Source organism: Leucopleurus acutus, assembly GCF_964270905.1.
Source record: "Leucopleurus acutus genome assembly, chromosome: 10".
NCBI lineage: Eukaryota > Metazoa > Chordata > Mammalia > Artiodactyla > Delphinidae > Leucopleurus > Leucopleurus acutus.
In genome coordinates, this window is record NC_139153.1 from 16,887,853 (window position 1) to 16,908,613 (window position 20,761).

The 20,761-nt window shown below is 37.1% G+C and overlaps 1 protein-coding gene across 1 annotated transcript in view; it reads left to right on the forward strand.

Moving 5' to 3' along the window:
• Nucleotides 1-774: 774 nt before the first annotated feature.
• Nucleotides 775-20,761, forward strand: part of CNTN3 (contactin 3) — a gene marked incomplete at its 3' end in the record, with an annotated part of 239,450 nt that continues 219,463 nt past the window's right edge. The window contains exon 1 of the mRNA XM_082847771.1: nt 775-850. Coding sequence (XP_082703897.1) covers nt 796-850 — 55 coding nt within the window. The 5' untranslated portion in view covers nt 775-795. The remainder of the gene's footprint in view (nt 851-20,761) is intronic.

Consider the following 20,761-nt stretch of genomic DNA (forward strand, 5'->3'; position numbering starts at 1 on the left):
TCCATACTGTTCTCCATAGTGGCTGTATCAATTTACATTCCCACCAACAGTGCAAGAGTGTTCCCTTTTTTCCACACCCTCTCCAGCATTTATTGTTTCTGGATTTTTTAATGATGGCCATTCTGACCGGTGTGAGATGATATCTCATTGTAGTTTTGATTTTCATTTCTCTAATGATTAACATCATTAGCATTTTTAAAATTCAACATATGTAATTGAGGGCTTTCTGCAATTGTTTCTGAAAAAACAGGCTTAAAATGAACACTGATAATGTTATTTATAACTTATATGCCTATGAGGGATTCAGAGACTATGAAAAGCAGTGTTTCAAGATATCAAATCTGCTGATTTGACTCTTAGTTTAACCAAAAATATTATCATGAGAGAAAATGAGAAAAATTACAATTTCAGGGTAATATTTTACATGTTGTAATTACTATCTAGCAAAAGTTTCAATACTTAATATACTAATATTTAATATTTTAGTATTGTCAAACATTTCTAATTTCGTGAAGCCTCTCTGTCCGCCTATCAGTTACATAAAGAGTTTTTTAAGTATCTACGTATCATACATCTTTTTTGCACCAAAAAAGATTAATTTCATTTGGGGATTTTGAGTGGTTGAGAGTGGTACAGTTTTATGAAAAGAAGAAAATATATGTTTTAAAGCAATTCATTTTTTCAAGTCTGACTTCTTTGTATATTTATTTTACAGATTAAAGGATTCACCTGAAGACACAGCATTCTATTCATCAGAGACTGGACAAGAGTTACTCTTGCTTTTGGCAATTAAAGATGATGTTGTCATGGAAACAGTTGATCCTGCTTTCATTCATTGGCTGCCTAGGAGGTAACAATAAGCTATATCTTCTAAACTGAAGTTAGAACTATACTTGAGTCATTTGTTAAATAATTTTTTAAAGTTGAACTAATCCTCCCTCCACAAGCCTTTTTTTTGTCCCAGAAAGGAAATTCTAATTTTCTCTTCTGATAACTGGGTTCTCATTGTGCTCCCTAATGTTTGCAGACCATTATATTTTCATTACAAATATAATGGCATTTAATATCAGGGATCTAATAAGAACCTGCTGTATAAAAAGTAAAATAAAATTCAAATAAAAAAAAGAATAGATACATGGGTACAAAAAATATTATGGATCTACTGTAGTGTTATGAATATAACAATTAATCAGAATTTGAGAATGTTAATTCATGACTTTGTTACCAAAATGGCTAAATCTTGTAATCTGTAGTGTAAAGGGAAAATACAGATTTTAAAGAATATCAGTATTTTCATATCTAATCTTAAAAACAATACTATTTTTCTTTCAGCAAATAACTTATTTAAGGGACCAAAAATAAGGATAGAATTTTTATTTGTTAATATTGAAAATTTGAAGTTTAGAACAAAACAGAAAGAAAAAGGAATAATTCTCATATATTCACCATACAGAAGCAACTCTTAAAAATCATTTGATGGGCTTCCCTGGTGGCACAGTGGTTGGGAGTCCGCCTGCCGATGCAGGGGACGCGGGTTCGTGCCCCGGTCCGGGAGGATCCCACATGCCGCGGAGCGGCTGGGCCCGTGAGCCATGGCCGCTGAGCCTGCGCGCCCGGAGCCTGTGCTCCGCAACGGGAGAGGCCACAACAGTGAGAGGCCCGCGTACCGCAAAAAAAAAAAAAAAAAAAAAAATCATTTGATGCATTTCCTTTTTGTTCATTTTGTTTCATTTTCTTGAACAGGGGAAGAGTAAGACAAGGATTTTTTAAAATGAAGTAACATGTGTACGATTAGTTTTTTGCTTTATTTTATTGTATTTTATTTTTTTATTGGGGTATAGTTGTTTTACAATGTTGTGTTAGTTTCTACTGTACAGCAAAGTGGAGTTCCCTGTGCTGTACAGCAGTTTCTCATTAGTTATCTGTTTTATACATATTAGTGTATATATTGTCAGTCCCAGGCTCCCGATTCATCCCACCCACCCTTTCCCCCCTTGGGGTCCATATATTTGTTCTCTACGTCTGTGTCTCTATTTCTTCCTTGCAAACAGGTTCATCTGTACCATTTTTCTAGATTCCACATACAGGCGTTAATATACGATGTTTTTCTCTTTTTGACTTACTTCACTCTGTATGACCATCTCTAGGTCCATCCACATGTCTACACATGACCCAATTTCGTTCCATTTTATGGCTGAGTAATATTTCATTGTATATATGGACCACATCTTCTTTATCCATTTGTCTGTCAGTGGCCATTTAGGTTGCTTCCATGACCTGGCCATTGTAAATAGTGCTGCAGTGAACATTGGGGTGCATGTGTCTTTTTGAATTATGGTTTTCTCTGAGTATATGCCCAGTAGTGGGATTGCTGGGTCATATAGTAATTCTATTTTTAGTTTTTAAGGAACCTTCATACTGTTCTCCATAGTGGCTGTATCATTTTACATTCCCACCAACAGTGCAGGAGGGTTCCCTTTTCTCCATACCCTCTCCAGCATTTATTGTTTCTAGATTTTTTGATGATGGCCATTCTGACCAGTGTGAGGTGATATCTCATTGTAGTTTTGATTTGCATTTCTCTAATGATTAGTGATGTTGAGCGTCTTTTCATGTGGCTCTTGACCATCTGTATGTCTTCTTTGGAGAAATGTCTATTTAGGTCTCCCATCCATTTTTTGATTGGGTTGTTTTTTTGATATTGAGCTGCATGAGTTGTTTTTATATTTTGGAGATTAATCCTTTGTTGATTTGTTTGCAAAGTTTTCTTTCTTTTTATTATAAAAACTCTCCAGCACCTAAAGGGTTGAAAGAATAGTACAATAAGTACCTATATATGCACAATTTAGATTTAACTATTGTACCATTTACTGTACTTGTTCTATATATATATACATATGTGTGTGTATTTTCCATTCATTGTTTGATTGACTACACCATTTGAAAGTAAGTTACAGAAGTTATCACCTCTTACCTCTAAAAATTTCAGCATCCATCTGAGAAGAAGACCTACCTTCTAGATAAACACAAGTGCTTTATGATACCTAAGGAAAGTAGCAAAAAAAAAGTAGCTTGTCATTTTTCTTTTCTAAGAGGAGGAAATTGGTATGGAACAAGGCCAAATGCATTGTCAGGTAGAACATATGTTATTTGAAAACATGTTTATATTGGAGTAAACTTCCAAGCCCTTATCTCAAACTTAAACATTCTTGAAGTATTTAAATGATATTCAAACCTCCAACTTTTAAAATAAAGTTTTTTTAAACAGGTTTTCCGCTGTGATGCCTCAATTTTGTTTCCTAAAACATCTTCTTTCCTACTAATCTAGCACTGAGGAAAAAAGGAGTAATTATTTATAAATTTCTACTGTTTTAAATAGTTTTTGGAGACAGACCAATACAGATATCAAAATAAATCTTTTTTTGGATTATTTTCATTTACAAAACTTTAAATTTGAGTTCTTTTGTACAAGGAGAAAATGAAAGGGAATACACTACAGCAGTATTATTATTCGCAATATCAACTTTCATAGAAATAACCTTGAACTTTTACAATTAGTTGGAAACAGGTAGATATACTCAGAAAGTAGAAGTATAGCTAAAGAAAATGAGATCAGTATTTTAAAGGTTTAAAATTTTGAGTTGTAATTTTACACTGTGTGCAAATTGTATTGCTTGTTTTCAATATTTTTTAGAAATGTTTTACAGACTTATGAACGAATTTATGGAGAAAGCAGTATCCATTTTATTAAAATATTAAGACATTAAAAAATTTAAAGGTCAACTTGATTTTCTGGGTATGTTGGTAAAAAAGCTATAAAGCTTGGTAAAGGAGAACTGGACTAATTGATATATGATAAATTATATGTAGGGTATTACTTAGAGAATTGGTAATCTTTATAATTATAGTATGGAGAAGAATTTGTCTCTGACTAATTTTCTAAAGAGTATTGATTTCATACAGTTCTTTATGTACTGAATATTGGTACTCGTTTTGGATTTACATAAAATTTAGATTAAAAAGCCAGCTTGTGAGTGTGATATTCTCTTAACCAATATTGGGTCATTTTTTAAGTATTAAAGTTAAAATCTGTTCATGAGGTAGGGAAGATCTCTAGATAAATGCCAAGTAAAAACATGTTATGTGAATTCAGTTGTGTAGAGTAGAGTTTATCCAAAGATGTAAACTCAATAAGTATAGCAAATGCTTGATAATTTGTGTTTTCTGTTTTCTCAGATTTAAGCTTTTTGTTATCCATTATTTTCTGCATTTTTAAAACTGTTTCCTTCTGTTGTTCTGTCTCTGCATGTTTCTCTCTGTAGCAAAGGGGCAAATAGTAATTTTTGGCTGGGAATTTTTCCGAAGGTGAATTTAATCGTGTTTTTCCTCCAAAACACCAGGCTGCATTCATTCTTTTAAAAATATTTATTAAGCATCTGTTATGTGCCATACATTGTTTCCAGTGAAGAAAATGGACAGAGATCTGTGTCCCTGTGGGGTTTATATTCCATCATGTCAGGGTAGAAAATGATATTGATTTAGTAGATGCTCGTGCTGTGAAGGAAAAGAAGCAGAATAAGATGAGAGTGTGGGGGGCTGAGAAGTGAGTTACCAGAGGTCATCAGGTCCATCGTCATAGAGAAGGTGACGTTTGGGCTAAGACTTTGTGGCGAACGAGTTGACCTCGTGGGTATTTAGGGAAGGGAGCTCCAGGCAGAGTCAGCAGTCCATCCAAGTGTTTAATATATGACATGCTGAGTATTTCTAGAAACAGCAGGAAAGTTCGCCTGGTTGGACAAGGAAGAGTTATGGGAAAGAAGTAGTAGGTGAGAGCCAAGAGTTAACGTGGAGATGGATGCAGCAAAAATGAAGGCCTTGTATATCTCTGAAAATATTTAGAGCTTTTGCTCTGAATGCCCTCGGGAGCCACAGTGTGGTTTGATCAGAGAAGTGATGTAATCTGGCTTTTTCTTTTTTTTTTTTTTAAGGATCTGGCTGGCTGTTGTGTTGTGGATTGATTGTAGAGGTGCAGGGGAACAAGCAGAGGTATCAGTGGGAAGTTAATCAGGCAAGGGTTGTTTATGTCTAACTCCAGGGTAGTTAACAGGGCGGTGGTCAAATTTTGGATATATTTTGAAGGTATATTCATGAGGATTTGTGGATGGAAAATATGTAGGATATGAGAGAAAAGAAACCCTTTATGATAACCTCAAGGCTCTATGTCACCTTGTACCCACATCAAGGGGTGTACCTTATGAATGAAATGAAGACCCTGCACAAAATAGGGATGAGAGTTTTCCAAACTAAAGGTCACTACCAAATAGTGGGTTAAAAAAATCAATTCTGTGGGTCACATTTAGCATTTTTTATTAGAATAAATAAATTAAAATTAAAGTAAGAATAGAGTGTAATATATCAGCATACACTGCGCACTTAGTACATATTGTCTGTTGAGCACTTCTGCGCATTTGGGACATGGCAGTGAATAAAGCAGACAGTGTCCCAGTCCTCATGGAGCTGTCCTTTGAATATTGTGTACTGGGTCTTGATCTTACGTATATTTCTTACTGAGTTGCTATGAAAAAAGCTTAAGAGCCAGAGTCCTAGTTAGAGAACAGAGAGACAGAGACAAGAAGAGGAAGGAACACGCAGATGAGGAAAACAATAGTAATGACAGGAAAATTAATAATACTAACAATAGTAATTAATGGATGCTCATTCATTGTGTACCAGGCACTGTGGAAAATGCTTTACTTAGGTCATCTAGTTAACACAAATAAAATGAGATAGATATTATTTCTATTTTGGAGATTAGGGAACAGTCTCTAAGAGTTTAAGTAACTTGCCCAGTCTACATGGTTGTCTCAAGATTTCTGTTTATCTCTGAAATCAGAGTATAGTTCCCTATCACTAGAATTTACCACTTCAGTAGTTTCTCTTCTGGAATGAAGTCAGAGGTATAGGCCATGGGCTAAAAATCATCAAGGACCCAAGGAGATTGTTATCTTGCTCCTTAATTACCTATTAGTTCGTTGCTTAACTGTATTAGATACTTCACATGTTCACTGTCCTATATGGGAGCCGCTAGCCACGTGTGGCAGATGAAGATTGGACTTGTACCTAGTCCCAACTGAGATGTGGCCCGATGGAGACTCTAAAATGCAGTACAAGTCTTTTACAGAATGTAAAAGACTTGTAACCAAAAATATTCAGAGTTAAAAAAAATTATTTAAATATCTCAATAATTTTTATTGATTAAATTTTGCACTGATAATAATGTAATTATATTTGGTCAAGCAAAAATATTATTAAAATTAATTTCACCTGTTTCTTTTAACTTTTTTTAATGTGGTTACTAAAATTTTAAAATATGTGTGTGACTTGTGTTATATTTCTATCAGACAACACTGCCCTAAATATTTATAAAATAGAAACCCGACCATTTTGCAAAGGTTTTCTGATATCTAATACCCCAAAGGGAGCCCAAATCATAGAAGATAATGGGGACTTTTTGGTTTTGTTTTTAATTTTTGAATTTTATTTAATTTACATTTTATACAGCAGGTTCTTATTAGTCATCCATTTTATACACATCAGTTTATACATGTCAATCCCAATCTCCCAATTCATCACAACACCACCCCCACCCCCCACTGCTTTCCCCACTTAGTGTCTTTATGTTTGTTCTGTACATCTGTGTCTCAGTTTCTGCCCTGCAAACCAGTTCATCTGTACCATTTTGCTAGGTTCCAATATATGTTTTAATGTACGATATTTGTTTTTCTCTTTTTGACTTACTTCACTCTGTATGACAGTCTCTAGATCCATCCACATCTCTACAAATGACCCAATTTTGTTCCTTTTTATGGCTGAGTAGTATTCCATTGTATATATCTATACCACATCTTCTTTATCCATTCGTCTGTTGATGGTCATTTAGGTTGATTCCATGACCTGGCTATTGTAAATAGTGCTGCAGTGAATATTGGGGTGCAAGTGTCTTTTTCAATTATGGTTTTCTCTGAATATATGCCCAGTAGTGGGATTGCTGGGTCATATGGTAATTCTGTTTTTCGTTTTTTAAGGAACCTCCATACTGTTCTCCATAATGGCTGTATCAATTTACATTCCCACCGAGAGTGCAAGAGGGTTCCCTTTTCTCCACACCCTCTCCAGCATTTGTTGTTTGTAGATTTTCTGATGCTGCCCATTCTGACCGGTGTGAGGTGATACCTCATTGTAGTTTTGATTTGCATTTCCCTGATAATTAGTGATGTTGAGCATCTTTTCATGTGGCTCTTGACCATCTGTGTGTCCTCTTTGGAGAAATGTCTCTTTAGGTCTTCTGCCCATTTTTGGATTGGGTTGTTTGTTTTTTTAATATTGAGCTGTATGAGCTGTTTATATATTTTGGAGATTAATCCTTTGTCCGTTGATTTGTTTGCAAATATTTTCTCCCATTTTGAGGGTTGTCTTTTGGTCTTGTCTGTGGTTTCCTTTGCTGTGCAAAAGCTTTTAAGTTTCATTAGGTCCCATTTGTTTATTTTTGTTTTTATTTCCATTACTCTAGGAGGTGGATCAAAAAAGATCTTGCTGTGATTTATGTCAAAGAGTGTTCTTCCTATGTTTTCCTCTAAGAGTTTGATAGTGTCTGGCCTTACATTTAGGTCTTTATTACATTTTGAGTTTATTTTTGTGAATGGTGTTAGGGAGTGTTCTAATTTCATTCTTTTACATGTAGCTGTCCAGTTTTCCCAGCACCACTTATTGAAGAGACTGTCTTTTCTCCATTTTATATCCTTGCTTCATTTGTCATAGATTAGTTGACTGTAGGTGTGTGGGTTTATCTCTGGGCTTTCTATCTTGTTCCATTGATCTATATTTCTGTTTTTGTGCCAGTACCATATTGTCTTGATTACTGTAGCTTTGTAGTATAGTCTGAAGTCAGGGAGTCTGATTCCTCCAGCTCTGTTTTTTTCCCTCAAGACTGCTTTGGCTATTCAGGGTCTTTTCTGACTCCATACAGATTTTAAGATTTTTTGTTCTAGTCTGTAAAAAATGCCAATTGGTAATTTGATAGGGATTGCATTGAATCTGTAGATTGCTTTGGGTAGTATAGTCATTTTCACAATATTGATTCTTCCAATCCCAGGACATGGTATATCTCTCTATCTGTTGGTATCATCTTTAATTTCTTTCATCAGCATCTTATAGTTTTCTGCATACAGGTCTTTTGTCTCCCTAGGTAGGTTTATTCCTAGATATTTTATTCTTTTTGTTGCAATGGTAAATGGGAGTGTTTCCTTAATTTCTGTTTCAGATTTTTCATCATTAGTGTATAGGAATGCAAGACATTTCTGTGCATTAATTTTGTATCCTGCAACCTTACCAAATTCATTAATTAGCTCTAGTGGTTTTCTGGTGGCATCTTTAGGATTCTCTCTGTATAGTATCATGTTATCTGCAGACAGTGACAGTTTTACTTCTTCTTTTCCAATTTGTTTTCCTTTTATTTCCTTTTCTTCTCTGCTGTGGTTAGGACTTCCAAAACTATGTTGAATAATAGTGGTGAGAGTGGACATCCCTGTCTTGTTCCTGATCTGAGAGGAAATGCTTTCAGTTTTTCACCATTGAGAATGATGTTTGCTGTGGGTGTGTGGTATATGGCCTTTATTATGTTGAGGTAGGTTCCCTCTATGCCCACTTTCTGGAGAGTTTTTATCATAAGTGGGTATTGAATTTTGTCAAAAGCTTTTTGTGCATCTATTGAGATGATCATATGGTTTTTATTCTTCAATTTGTTAATATGGTGTATCACATTGATTCATGTGCATATATTGAAGAATCCTTGCATCTCTGGGATAAATCCCACTTGATCATGGTGTATGATCCTTTTAATGTGTTGTTGGATTCTGTTTGCTAGTATTTTGTTGAGGATTTTTGCATCTGTATTCATCAGTGATATTGGTCTGTAATTTTATTTTTTTTTGTAGTATCTTTGTCTGGTTTTGGTATCAGGGTGATGGTGGCCTCATAGAATGAGTTTGGGACTGTTCCTTCCTCTGCAATTTTTTGGAAGAGTTTGAGAAGGATGGGTGTTAACTCTTCTCTAAATGTTTGATAGAATTCACCTGTGAAGCCATCTTGTCCTGGACTTTTGTTTGTTGGAAGATTTTTAATCACAGTTTCAATTCCATTACTTGTGATTGGTCTGTTCATATTTTCTATTTCTTCCTGGTTCAATCTTAGAAGGTTATACCTTTCTAAGAATTTGTCCATTTCTCCCAGGTTGTCCATTTTATTGGCATAGAGTTGCTTGTAGTAGTCCCTTGGGATGCTTTGTATTGCTGTGGTGTAACTTACCCTTCTTCATTTCTAATTTTATTGATTTGAGTACTCTCCCTTGTTTTCTGGATCAGTCTGGCTAATGGTTTATCAATTTTGTTTATCTTCTCAAAGAACCAACTTTTAGTTTTATTGATCTTTGCTACTGTTTTCTTTGTTTCTATTTCATTTACTTCTGCTCTAATCTTTATGATTTCTTTCCTTCTGCTAACTTTGGGTTTTGTTTGTTCTTCTTTCTCTAGTTGCTTTAGGTGTAATGTTAGGTCGTTTGTTTGAGATTTTTATTGTTTCTTGAGGTAAAATTGTATTGCTATAAACTTCCCACTTAGAACTGCTTTTGCTGCATCCCATAGGTTTTGGGTCGTCGTGTTTTCATTGTCATTTGTCTCTAAGTATTTTTTGATTTCCTCAGTGATCTTTTGGTTATTTAGTAACGTATTGTTTATAGCCTCCTTGTGTTTGTGTTTTTTACTTTTTTTCCCTGTAATTCATTTCTAATCTCATAGCGTTGTGGTCAGAAAAGGTGCTTGATATGATTTCAATTTTCTTAAATTTACTAAGGCTTGATTTGTGACCCAGTGTGTGATCTATCCTGGAGAATGTTCCATGTGCACTTGGGAAGAAAGTGTAATCTGCTCTTTTTGGATGGAATGTCCTATAAATATCAATTAAATATATCTGGTCTGTTGTGTCATTTAACGTTTGTGTTTCCTTATTAATTTTCTGTTTGGATGATCTGTCCATTGGTGTAAGTGAGGTGTTAAAGTCTCCCACTATTATTGTGTTACTGTCGATTTCCTCTTTTATAGCTGTTAGCAGTTGCCTTATGTATTGAGGTGCTCCTGTGTTGGGTGCATATATATTTATGGGTGCATATATATTTATAATTGTTACATTTTCTTCTTAGATTGATCCCTTGATCATTATGTAGTGTCCTTCCTTATCTCTTGCAACATTCTTTATTTCAAAGTCTATTTTATCTGATATGAGTATTGCTTCTCCAGCTTTCTTTTGATTTCCATTTGCATGGAATATCTTTTTCCATCCCCCTCACTTTCAGTCTGTATGTGTCCCTAGGTCTGAAGTGGGTCTCTTGTAGACAGCATAGTGGGTCTTGTTTTTGTATCTATGCAAAGCAAGCCTGTGTCTTTTGGTTGGAGCATTTAATCCATTCACGTTTAAGGTAATTATCGATATTTATGTTCCTTTGACCATTTTCTTAATTGTTTTGGGTTTGTTCTTGTAGGTCCTTTTCTTGTGTTTCCCACTTAGAGAAGTTCCTTTCAAATTTGTTTTAGAGCTGGTTTGGTGGTGCTGAATTCTCTTAGCTTTTGCTTGTCTTTAAAGCTTTAGATTTCTCCATTGAATCTGAATGAGATCCTTGCTGGGTAGAGTAATCTTGGTTGTAGGTTCTTCCCCGTTCATCACTTTAAGTATATCATGCCACTCCCTTCTGGCTTGTAAAGTTTCTGCTGAGAAATCAGCTGTTAGCCTTATGGGGGTTCCGTTGTATGTTATTTGTTGTTTTTCCCTTGCTGCTTTCAATAATTTTTCTTTGTCTTTAATTTTTGCCAATTTGATTACTATGTTTCTCGATGTGTTTCTCCTTGGGTTTATCCTGTATGGGACTCTCCATGCTTCCTGGACTTGGGTGCCTATTTCCTTTCCCATGTTAGGGAAGTTTTCGACTATAATCTCTTCAAATATTTTCTCTGGTCCTTTCTCTCTCTCTTCTCCTTCTGGGACCCCTATAATGCGAATGTTGTTGCATTTAATGTTGTCCCAGAGGTCTCTTAGGGTGTCCTCATTTCTTTTCATTCTTTATTCTGTTCTGAATTCCACCATTCTGTCTTCCAGGTCACTTATCCATTCTTCTGCCTCAGTTATTCTGCTATTGATTCCTTCTAGTGTAGTTTTCATTTCAGTTATTGTATTGTTCATCTCTGTTTGTTCTTTAATTCTTCTAGGTCTTTGTTAAATATTTCTTGCATCTTCTCAATCTTTGCCTCCATTCTTTTTCGAGGTCCTGGATCATCTTCACTCTCATTATTCTGAATTCTTTTTCTGGAAGGTTGCCTATCTCCACTTCATTTAGTTGTTTTTCTGGGGTTTTATCTTGTTCCTTCATCTGGTACATAGCCCTCTGCCTTTTCATCTTGTCTGTTCTGTGAACATGGTTTTTGTTCCACAGGCTGCAGGACTGTAGTTCTTCTTGCTTCTGCTGTCTGCCCTCTGGTGGATGAGGCTGTCTAAGAGGCTTGTGCAAGCTTCCGGATGGGAGGGACTGGTGGTGGGTAGAGCTGACTGTTGCTCTGGTGGGCAGAGCTCAGTAAAACTTTAATCTGCTTGACTGTTGATGGGTGAGGCTGGGTTCCCTCCCTGTTGGTTGTTTGGCCTGAGGCAACCCCACACTGGAGCCTACCTGGGCTCTTTGGTGGGGCTAATGACAGACTCTGGGAGGGCTCAAGCCAAGGAGTGCTTCCCAGAACTTCTATTGCCAGTGTCTGTATCCTCACAGTGAGACAGAGACACCCGCTAATGGGGACTTTCTGATTTCCCATGAAAAGTTGTAAGTGTCTCCTGAGTGTGTATTAGCCGCAAATACTGAATCCCTTGTCAGATGAGTTGTGATTTCAGGTGTCAGTACTTGGTGAATGTAGGTAAATCCTTAATCAATGCATGTGGAAATTCTAACCTTTGCAGAGACTCTTCTGTTTTTACTTTTAATCTTTTAGTGGGACTGCTAACAAGGCAAATGAAAGTCTTTTGGAAAGGGAAGCTTCCATGGATACCTGAAATCATTGTCGATGCCTAGTTTAAAACACCATCGTGGAAAATATCATATATCTGTAAAAGTTCTAGTGTCGTTATTTCATCAAATTATTCTCTTAAAATTGTAGTGAACAGTCAACGCATTGTAATCTATTATTATTTTGGTAGTAGCTAGAAATTACTTGTGAAAATAAGTAGCCATTAATCCAAAAGGGAAGATGATTTTTAGTTGTGTTTAACTTTCTTGTAGTGGATATTGTGTTGGTATCTCTGATATCTACTGTTTTCTGCAATGATGAAGCAGCCCTGAGGCCTGGAAGAGATTGACTCCATGCAGAGCTCCATATATGGACCCATCTGATTTGCCCCAGTGATTGGCTTAAGCCATTGAGCTTATGGGATTTTTTTTTTTTTTGGCCATAAGATTTGATTGATTCAAGGACTTTTTGTTCAGACTTTGTGGGAAGTGCCCTTTCTCCCAGTGTATCTGAATGAGGAATCCCGACACCCTGTTTGCTGAAGGTGGCTAACCTATAATCACCTGGGAAGCCAGCCTGAGGGAAAAGCTGATTCTTGCATTGAGAAATCAGAAGACACCAGGTCCTTGATGAAATCATCTTGACATGTCTCCCACCCCTCCCCCTTTCTGGCTTAAACATCATCAAAAGTGGTAAATGCCCCACCTCTAGCCCCTATGACCTGGCATAACCTTATTCCACAGAGCTGCATTAACCTATGAAATTTATGTTGGCCTCTTTCAGGAGTTACCAAGGCAGTAAAGGCTTGTGTCCACTCATAGGTATCCCTAAATATATTATAACTGAGACTATGAGACCATACCTTTACGAGATGATTTAGATCACCTAGATTAAATTATTTTTTTAAAAATTGTTGATATCATAAATAAGGATAAAATGCGTGATCGTCAAGCATGAGATGAGCCTTGGCTTCCTTTAACAGTGTAGTGTGTAATGGACAATATATACAAACAAAAGAGACATGTTCGGGCTGCATTTGCAGATCATAAACTCTGCTTGTTTTAAAGCCAGTAGTTTGTGTGCAAATACAAACCAAGCCTACTGGTACACATCTTTGAGTGCCCTTAATCATATATTCCATCCTGTTCTTTGTCATCTTAATGTGAAAGTCTTTCTGTGCTAGTCTGTCATACAAATAGTGATTAAGGAAAGCTTTGGAAGCAAAATAAACTTTCCAAGTTCTCTCTGAGATAATTGGGGAATATTTTTCAATTGGTTCTAATACCGCCACCCTGTAATCACTGAGAAAATGAGTTTGTGGCATTGGATGTGGCACTTCAAGTAAACTGTTGTCATAAGCTCAAATGACTGTCGTTTTTTTCTGTAGTATTTATTTGTGTGTAGTGTAATATGATTTGATAGCATTGATACTGGCGAAATGGAGATGTCGCTGATCTCTGCTTATAAATCTTGACATCCTCCGTGTTTTCACCAGTAAACTTACTTCAGATAATTCCCTCAATTGCCTAAATCTTGAATTGCTTTTCATTTATCCTGTTTAAATCTTGATGGCTTTTCAGAGTATACATGTGAAAATCAGGGGGGAAAAAAGCAACATTGTTGGTGTGTTTTGTTCCTATAACCTTGATCTCCGCCTATTGCATTTTTGTAAGCTTCATGGTGCCTCAGAAGCCTTTGGAATAATGTGTATTTGAAATGCTATTAGAGTTCAACAAACACATAAGCTTAAATAAAACCCATAATTTTATTTAGCTCTTAAGGTAGCTGTTGTCTCGAAAGTATCTGTCGGTTGGTTCACTGACTCCTGCAAATAAAGTGCTCATTCAAACCAATTTCATTGACTATTGCTTAAGTGTTAAGCAGTCTTAAAGTACTCATCATATGAAAGTGTTTTTAAGTACTCCTGTGCAAATTACGTCTTTCCATGAATTGTATTAGCAGAGCTAAATGGATTTGGGTTCCTGGTATGTAAGGGTACATTCTTAAGTGTTAACTCATGAATAATGGTGAACTTTGAGTATAACATACTCACACATATCTATGCATTTATACAAGCCACAACAAAAGGAATCTCGATTCTAGTCAATTGACACATGTTTTGCAAAGGGAAGGCAGTGGTTATGCTGTTACACTAAATTACTCTTCCTCTTCATTGTCCCCTATTCTCACCCCATCCCTATTCCCACTTCCGGTACACCTTTCGTAGGCAGGTCCTGTCTTTATTATCTCTCTTCTCAACTATTGCCCTGGCCTTGCTCCTCATCTTTCTGCCTGCTTTTCCTTCCTTTCTACAGTGCATCTGTTACATTGTGACCGGAGTTGCCATTTGTCAGGCAGTTACTGAGTGTCTGCTTTGTGTGAGGCATTGTGGTAAGTGCTGCGGAGGAGTCCAAGATGAATTATTCGGGTTGCTGTCTGTCTAGGAAGGAAAGAAGGCACATGCAAACAATGAGAGGAGAAAAAAATGCTAAGATTTAGGATCCTATTTAAGAAAAATACTAAAAAACTGGCATGGAAGCTCTAAGAAGACAGATCTTATAGAAAGGAAGGAAGAAAAAATATTTATGGAGAGAACAGCATTTGATATGGGTCTTAATATAATAATAATTAGAGTGAACATGTAGTGAGTGCTTGCTTTGTACCAAGCACTGAGCAAAGGGCCTTGCCTGAGTTATATCCTCTGAACCTTGTGCTATTGTGATCCCTATTTTGTAAATGAGGGCCTGAGGTTCTGAGAAGTTAAGATATTTCCTAAAATTCACACAGCTAATAAGGGAAGTCAAAGAGTAATCTATAAGACAGCTTCATACCATAGCCCATGGATATAACCATTATGTTAAAACTGGACATAATCTAAGAGAACAAGGCAGTGTCTTAGTCTGCTCAGATTTCTATAACAAAATACCATAGCCTGAGTGGCTTAAACAAAAATTTATTTCTCATAACTCTTGAGGGTGAGAAGTCCAAGATCATGGTGCCGGCTGATCACTTCCTCACAGGGCACTCTTAATGGTTTACATTTGGCTCTCTTCTTGCTGTATCCTCACAAAGCAGGGAGAGACAAAGAGCAAGCTCTATGGTCTCTTCTTATAAGGGCACTAATCCTATTATGAGGACCCCACCCTCATGACTTCATTTAATCCTAATTTCCTCTCAAGGGCCTTTCCTCCTAATGTCACCACTCTGGGGTTGGGGCTTTAACATACGAACTTTGGGGAGGACACAAACATTCAGTCAGGCAGAAAAATTTCATTCACGGTTAGAGCAAAGTGTAAAATAGAGTTGGCTCCTAGTTATGTGTATTTGTGGCAAGCATGCAGTAGCTTTGTTAATAATGACGATCAATGTATATTGGAATGTATTGCATGTCAACCCCAGCGTAATCAATCTGTTTGTGTTAATTAATTTCATTTAATTCTCCTAATAACTTTATTTTTGTTACTTTACATGAGGAAACTGAGGTACAGAGAGATTATTACTTTGCTTAAAGTCACATGCAGTTAAGTGGAGCCAGGTTTCAAACACAGACTATGTTTCTCTAGATCTGTGCTGCCCAGTGTGTTTGGTACTAGCCACATGGGCCTGTTGATCTCTTGAAGCATGGCTAATCCAAACTGAGAGTTGTCATAAGTGTAAAATACACACTGGATTTCAAAGACATATTATGAAAAAAGGATAGAAAACATTCCATTAGCAGTTATATTGATTGCATATTAGATTGATAATATTTTGATATATTGGGATATATACAATATACAAATAAATTAATTTCACCTGTTTCATTTTCCTTTCTTATTACTAGAAAATGTAAACTTATATATGTGTTATGTATCTTTCTTTTTTGGTGATAAAATTTAAGTTCTACTCTCTCAGCAAATTTCCCTTATAGAATACAGTGTTATAAACCATAGTTATACTTCCATTGGAAATTATAAATCTAAATTCTGCCCATTGCACACTTGGAGAGAAGAGGTAGAGGAAGGCTAGATAAAAAGGTTGGGCCTAGAGATTGCTAAGTCAGGAATGCTGGCATCTTAGCTTTGCTATATACAGACCTTTGCCCCAATAGGATGTTTGTAGGATACATTGGAAGGAAGAAAAACTAAAAAAGCCTTGCTTGGAAGTTACTATCAAGTGAGGGATAACTTATGGAGTCAAAAAGATAAGATGGGAGATGAGAGAAATTACAGAGTCACAACTGAAAGAATGTGACAGACAATTGGATGGTTGTGCCTGGTGAGGGAGAAGAGATTGTTGAAGGGGACTTTGAGGTTTTGAAGTTGAGTGGGGAGATAATGAGAAAATTAACAGAAATAAGAAACACAGAAGGAGGAAGGGATTTGGATGTATCTTGGGCATGTTGAGTTTTGCGGTGCTTGAAGAGTGTCTGGGTGATATGAGCTGGAAGTCTGTTGAAACCAAAAGATTAAAACCCAGTTTATGTGCGCATGTATACGTGTGTGTGTGTGTGTGTGTGTGTGTGGCTGGGGTATCAGAGCAGGAGATCAAGATCAAAGGGAGGTGTCTTCATAGTGATACCAAGAAGAAATAGTTGGTAAGAAAGAAAGGAAACACATTGATAACAGTAACCTTTGGTGAAACTGGATTGCATTTATGCTCATACACGTACAATATGCTTTTGTACACGTGCTTCTGTGTTGCCGGCTCTGCTCACATTGTCAGTGAGAACAGTACAGTTCAGAGTGTTTCAGGCCTTGTCTCACACACAGCCCGTTACTGAGTTACTGGTCCAGTGCTGTCTTGTTCTAGATTGCCTGAGTTTCTGTCTGGAGCTTTCAGCTGCACTAAGCCTCTTCTGAGTGTGGTGTGTTGTAGATCCTCCTACAGCAAAGAACCAAATGGTTCCTCTGTGGTGCTGGGTAAGGGAGAGTGTTGATACTTTGCAGTGTTTGGGAGGCAGGTGTGTGTGTGCGTGTGTGTGCGTGTGTGTGTGTGTGCACAACAGACTAGGTGTGCACTGGAAGGAGTTGTGTATTGAAAACATTTTAATGTATTTTCAGCATCTTCTACTTGCTCTCCAGGTGAATAGGCTCAAGTGAATTGACAGAAAGTGTTGCCCCAGGGAGACTGGGGTGCCGAAAGGAAAATGGTGCCTATGAGGTAGATAGAGCTGCTCCGAAGTCAAAAAGTGGGAGACTTAGTTGGTGTTAACTGGCTCGGGATTGCCTTGGTGGGCCAGGTGGCTGAGGGACACATTGCCATTCATGATACAATTCCAGCCCTGGCCTCTGTGTTTATCTCCGTTGTCTTTCCCTCTTGAGGACTGTCAGGTGCTTTTCTGGAATGGACTGTGGACACCCACTAATGTGTATCGCTTCAGGTCACTCTGCTGATTCATCCAGCTCACTGCTGAGTGTTTGGAAATGATCACCAGTGTGGAAATCAGCCGTTTCCTCACTAATGCCAGCTGTCAGTCAGTGCCTCTGAGCTTGCATAAAAATAATGCCCGTCATTGCTTGGCTGTCCTCAGTGGTAGGCACTGTGCAAGGTGTTTTACTATGTTTTTCTGTAATTCTCACGTCAGCTGTGTGGTGTCCAACTCTTACATACTTTTTATCTTTTGTTTTCTCTCAGTTTTAAAACTTTTTTTTTTTCTTAATATATCATTCGGATCCTGTGACAGTGAAAAAGTCTGAGGGGTATTCCATGGGGATCCCTTTCCCCACTTTCTAGGATCACCTGCCGTTGGCCATTCATCTTTTCCAAGCCTCACCTGCACCTAGACCCCCTTCCCATTTCCATAAATTCGTAGCTTGGATGTAACAGAATATCCATAAACAGGCACCGTTTTGCATCCATATTACTTTCAAAGGAAAACCTTTGGAAAGTAATACGGATTCTTACTCAAAAACTGCTGCATATTTTAATTGGGGAAGTGGCAGGGCTCCTTAATCCCGTTTTGTTGGTGAACCCTAAGGTGCCCTGTCACTTTTTCCTCCCCATCCATGAGACATGCAGGTACAATTTATGTTCACTTCTCCACGTTGCTTTCTTTGATCATTAGTCCGCACTTTAAGCTTGAGACAATGTCAAGTGACAGAACTTTGTGATTAGATATGCAACACTGGATGCTATTTTAGATAAAGATATTTTTAAATTTAAAATTATTTTATGTGGTAGGGAACAATCAAATTACGGATGCATCTTTACATATATAAGTTTCTCTGTGTATAATTTGAAGAAACTATAGGAGAAGATAGTCATTTTATCTGTTCTGATACGGCTTTCCATAAGCTTAAAGCAGTGTCACATTATTGAACAGGAGAGGCTTAGCCATTTTTCTGTGGTGGGTAATTGTCCAGTGACTGCCAGTTTTCTTTTGTTTTTACAGAAGGCTAGCTAACAATGCCCACAAGGAGCACCACATTTATTTCTTTGAAGGGTGTCAGTGAAAGTGAGAAGGTAAATGACGTCTATAAATGGCTGAAATGTTAGAATTTATTTGTCCCTCAGTAGATAAATATATAAATAAAAATTATTCAACATCCTTTTTTATTTATTATTTCTTTTATCTTTCAAGTCAATGACACAATCATTGGAGCCTGAAATAACTGACCTTTGATTACAAATGCAGTCGTGCAGTTTTGGGTCAGTGCAATACTACTACTTATAAAATCCCATGTTAGATGGTTAAGATTAAAATATTGCTGATAATAAAATGTTTGCTCAGCATTCTATTCATTTTGAAAAGCATCTGCTGAGTGTGAAACGCTGCTTTTTGGTCACACTGCATTTTGGGTATTTATTGCTTAAAAAGAAGGAAAAACAACAAACTTGATCTTGGCAGAAAAAGACAAAAAACTCCTGCACCCCTCCCTGGCCCTAGATTTGCCAATGTGCTTCCTCTTCCAGCTTCTGCCTGGAAGCTGAGGAATTAAGCTCTTACCTTGGTATTTGACTTACTGCTTTCTCTTTATACCACCTGGGTTTACTTTTCTTATTTATGACACTGCTGGAGACAAAGGTAATATTCCCACCTGTCACTTAAACAGGAAGCAATTTGTTCCTTTTAACTAAAAGGACAGTTAAAAAAAAAAAAAAAGAGGACTGTCTCAGGTAGACCTGAGCCCCAGCTTGTGATGAGTGACCTTGGGAGACTATTTCAAGGAAGAGGTGGCTCTTTTCTTCAAGGAAGAAGTGGCTCTTTTCTTCGTCTTATTGCGTAGTCACTGAAGACCCATCATCTGTGGAAGGTAGTCAAGAAAGAAAACTTAAGGCATGGTGTGTGATGGTGTAGTGACTCATGAATTCACATCCTCTGAACCTGTGACTCCATTCACTTTTTTGTGTGTGGACACCTTTATGGTGTCTGTTGACCTGCGAGAGAGAGTGGAATTTGTAGGCTGCTGTTTTGAGTGGCTCTGGTGACTAATTCATTGTTAATTCCAAGCATGTGAACGTTCTTTGCTCCTCTAATCCTACAAGCAAGGAGGGGTGGTGAAGGCTGTTATTGACTGGACTTAATGCATCCAGGCAACGCTGGGATCAGTTGCTGCCCTTGTGATGTTGATTGGTTTTGCCCCTGGACAGAGAACACCTGAATACTGGGAATAGCATTTCCCTGTTCTACCTTGTTCATTGCGGCATCATACACTCTCTTGTTCTGTACAACATAAAGGGCAATCTGATGTACCACCCAGGGAGGTTTACAGACAGATGGCAACATGTGTGTTTTTTGTGTGTTTTTGTATTAGCCTTAAGTTTCTGTAGCAGGGCTCCTGGAATTTTAGCCTCCAAATGAGATTTTCATTACTGGGGGTTCTTTCATAGGATTTTTAAATACTTTGACTTTTTGACTGTATAGGAAAACAGAGCTTTTCATTCTGATCCCATGAGTATGTATGTGTGTGTGCACACTCTTGCACATGATATTTAAACTCAAACATATGTACAAGAAATATAGAAAAGTGTTCATATGCAGAGCATAATTATGTAGGTAGTTATGAAGTGTTGGCTGTTGAACAATGTGCTGCAGGGGTTTCTGAGTGAGCATCCATCTTTTAGTTAAGATATAATATTTAGTGCAGCATATGCAGTGCCCCACATGCCTTTTTTATGTGCTTGATTACACAGCAGAGTAAAATGAGAATCCTTAGTGCTGTGGTGCAATTATTCCTATTACGGGAGAAGAGAGAAAATAAACATTCAGCTTACAACAGTATAAGAGAATCTCATGTTTTTTTCTGCTTCATGGGGTTTTTGAAAGCTGTTTGCTGTGGTTTTGTTGAGTTTTCCATTGATACTGCTTTGGTGAGTAATTATTTGGAAACAGAGTGGAGAGTAAATACTTGTTGGAGGATCGTCTCTCAGTGAGAAATGGTGCCGTGGGTGTTATTAAGATTCCTTTTTTAAAAAATATTTTGACGTTATCACCCTCCACAGATTAATAGGCACCTTTTGTCTTAGGCATAATACTTGCAATTATTTGCTCAAACCAGATTTAGAGAACACAGGTGCCAGTGTTCACAACCACCATGAAGATAAGGACAATTCCATCCTACTTTTCATGCCATGTAGGTATGAGACTCTAATGAATTAAGTCATTTATCAGACCACAGTGTCATAAGTTACTAGTCCTCAGTCAGAGGTAATTAAGTTTTATTTGAGGGCTAAGCAAAAATAGG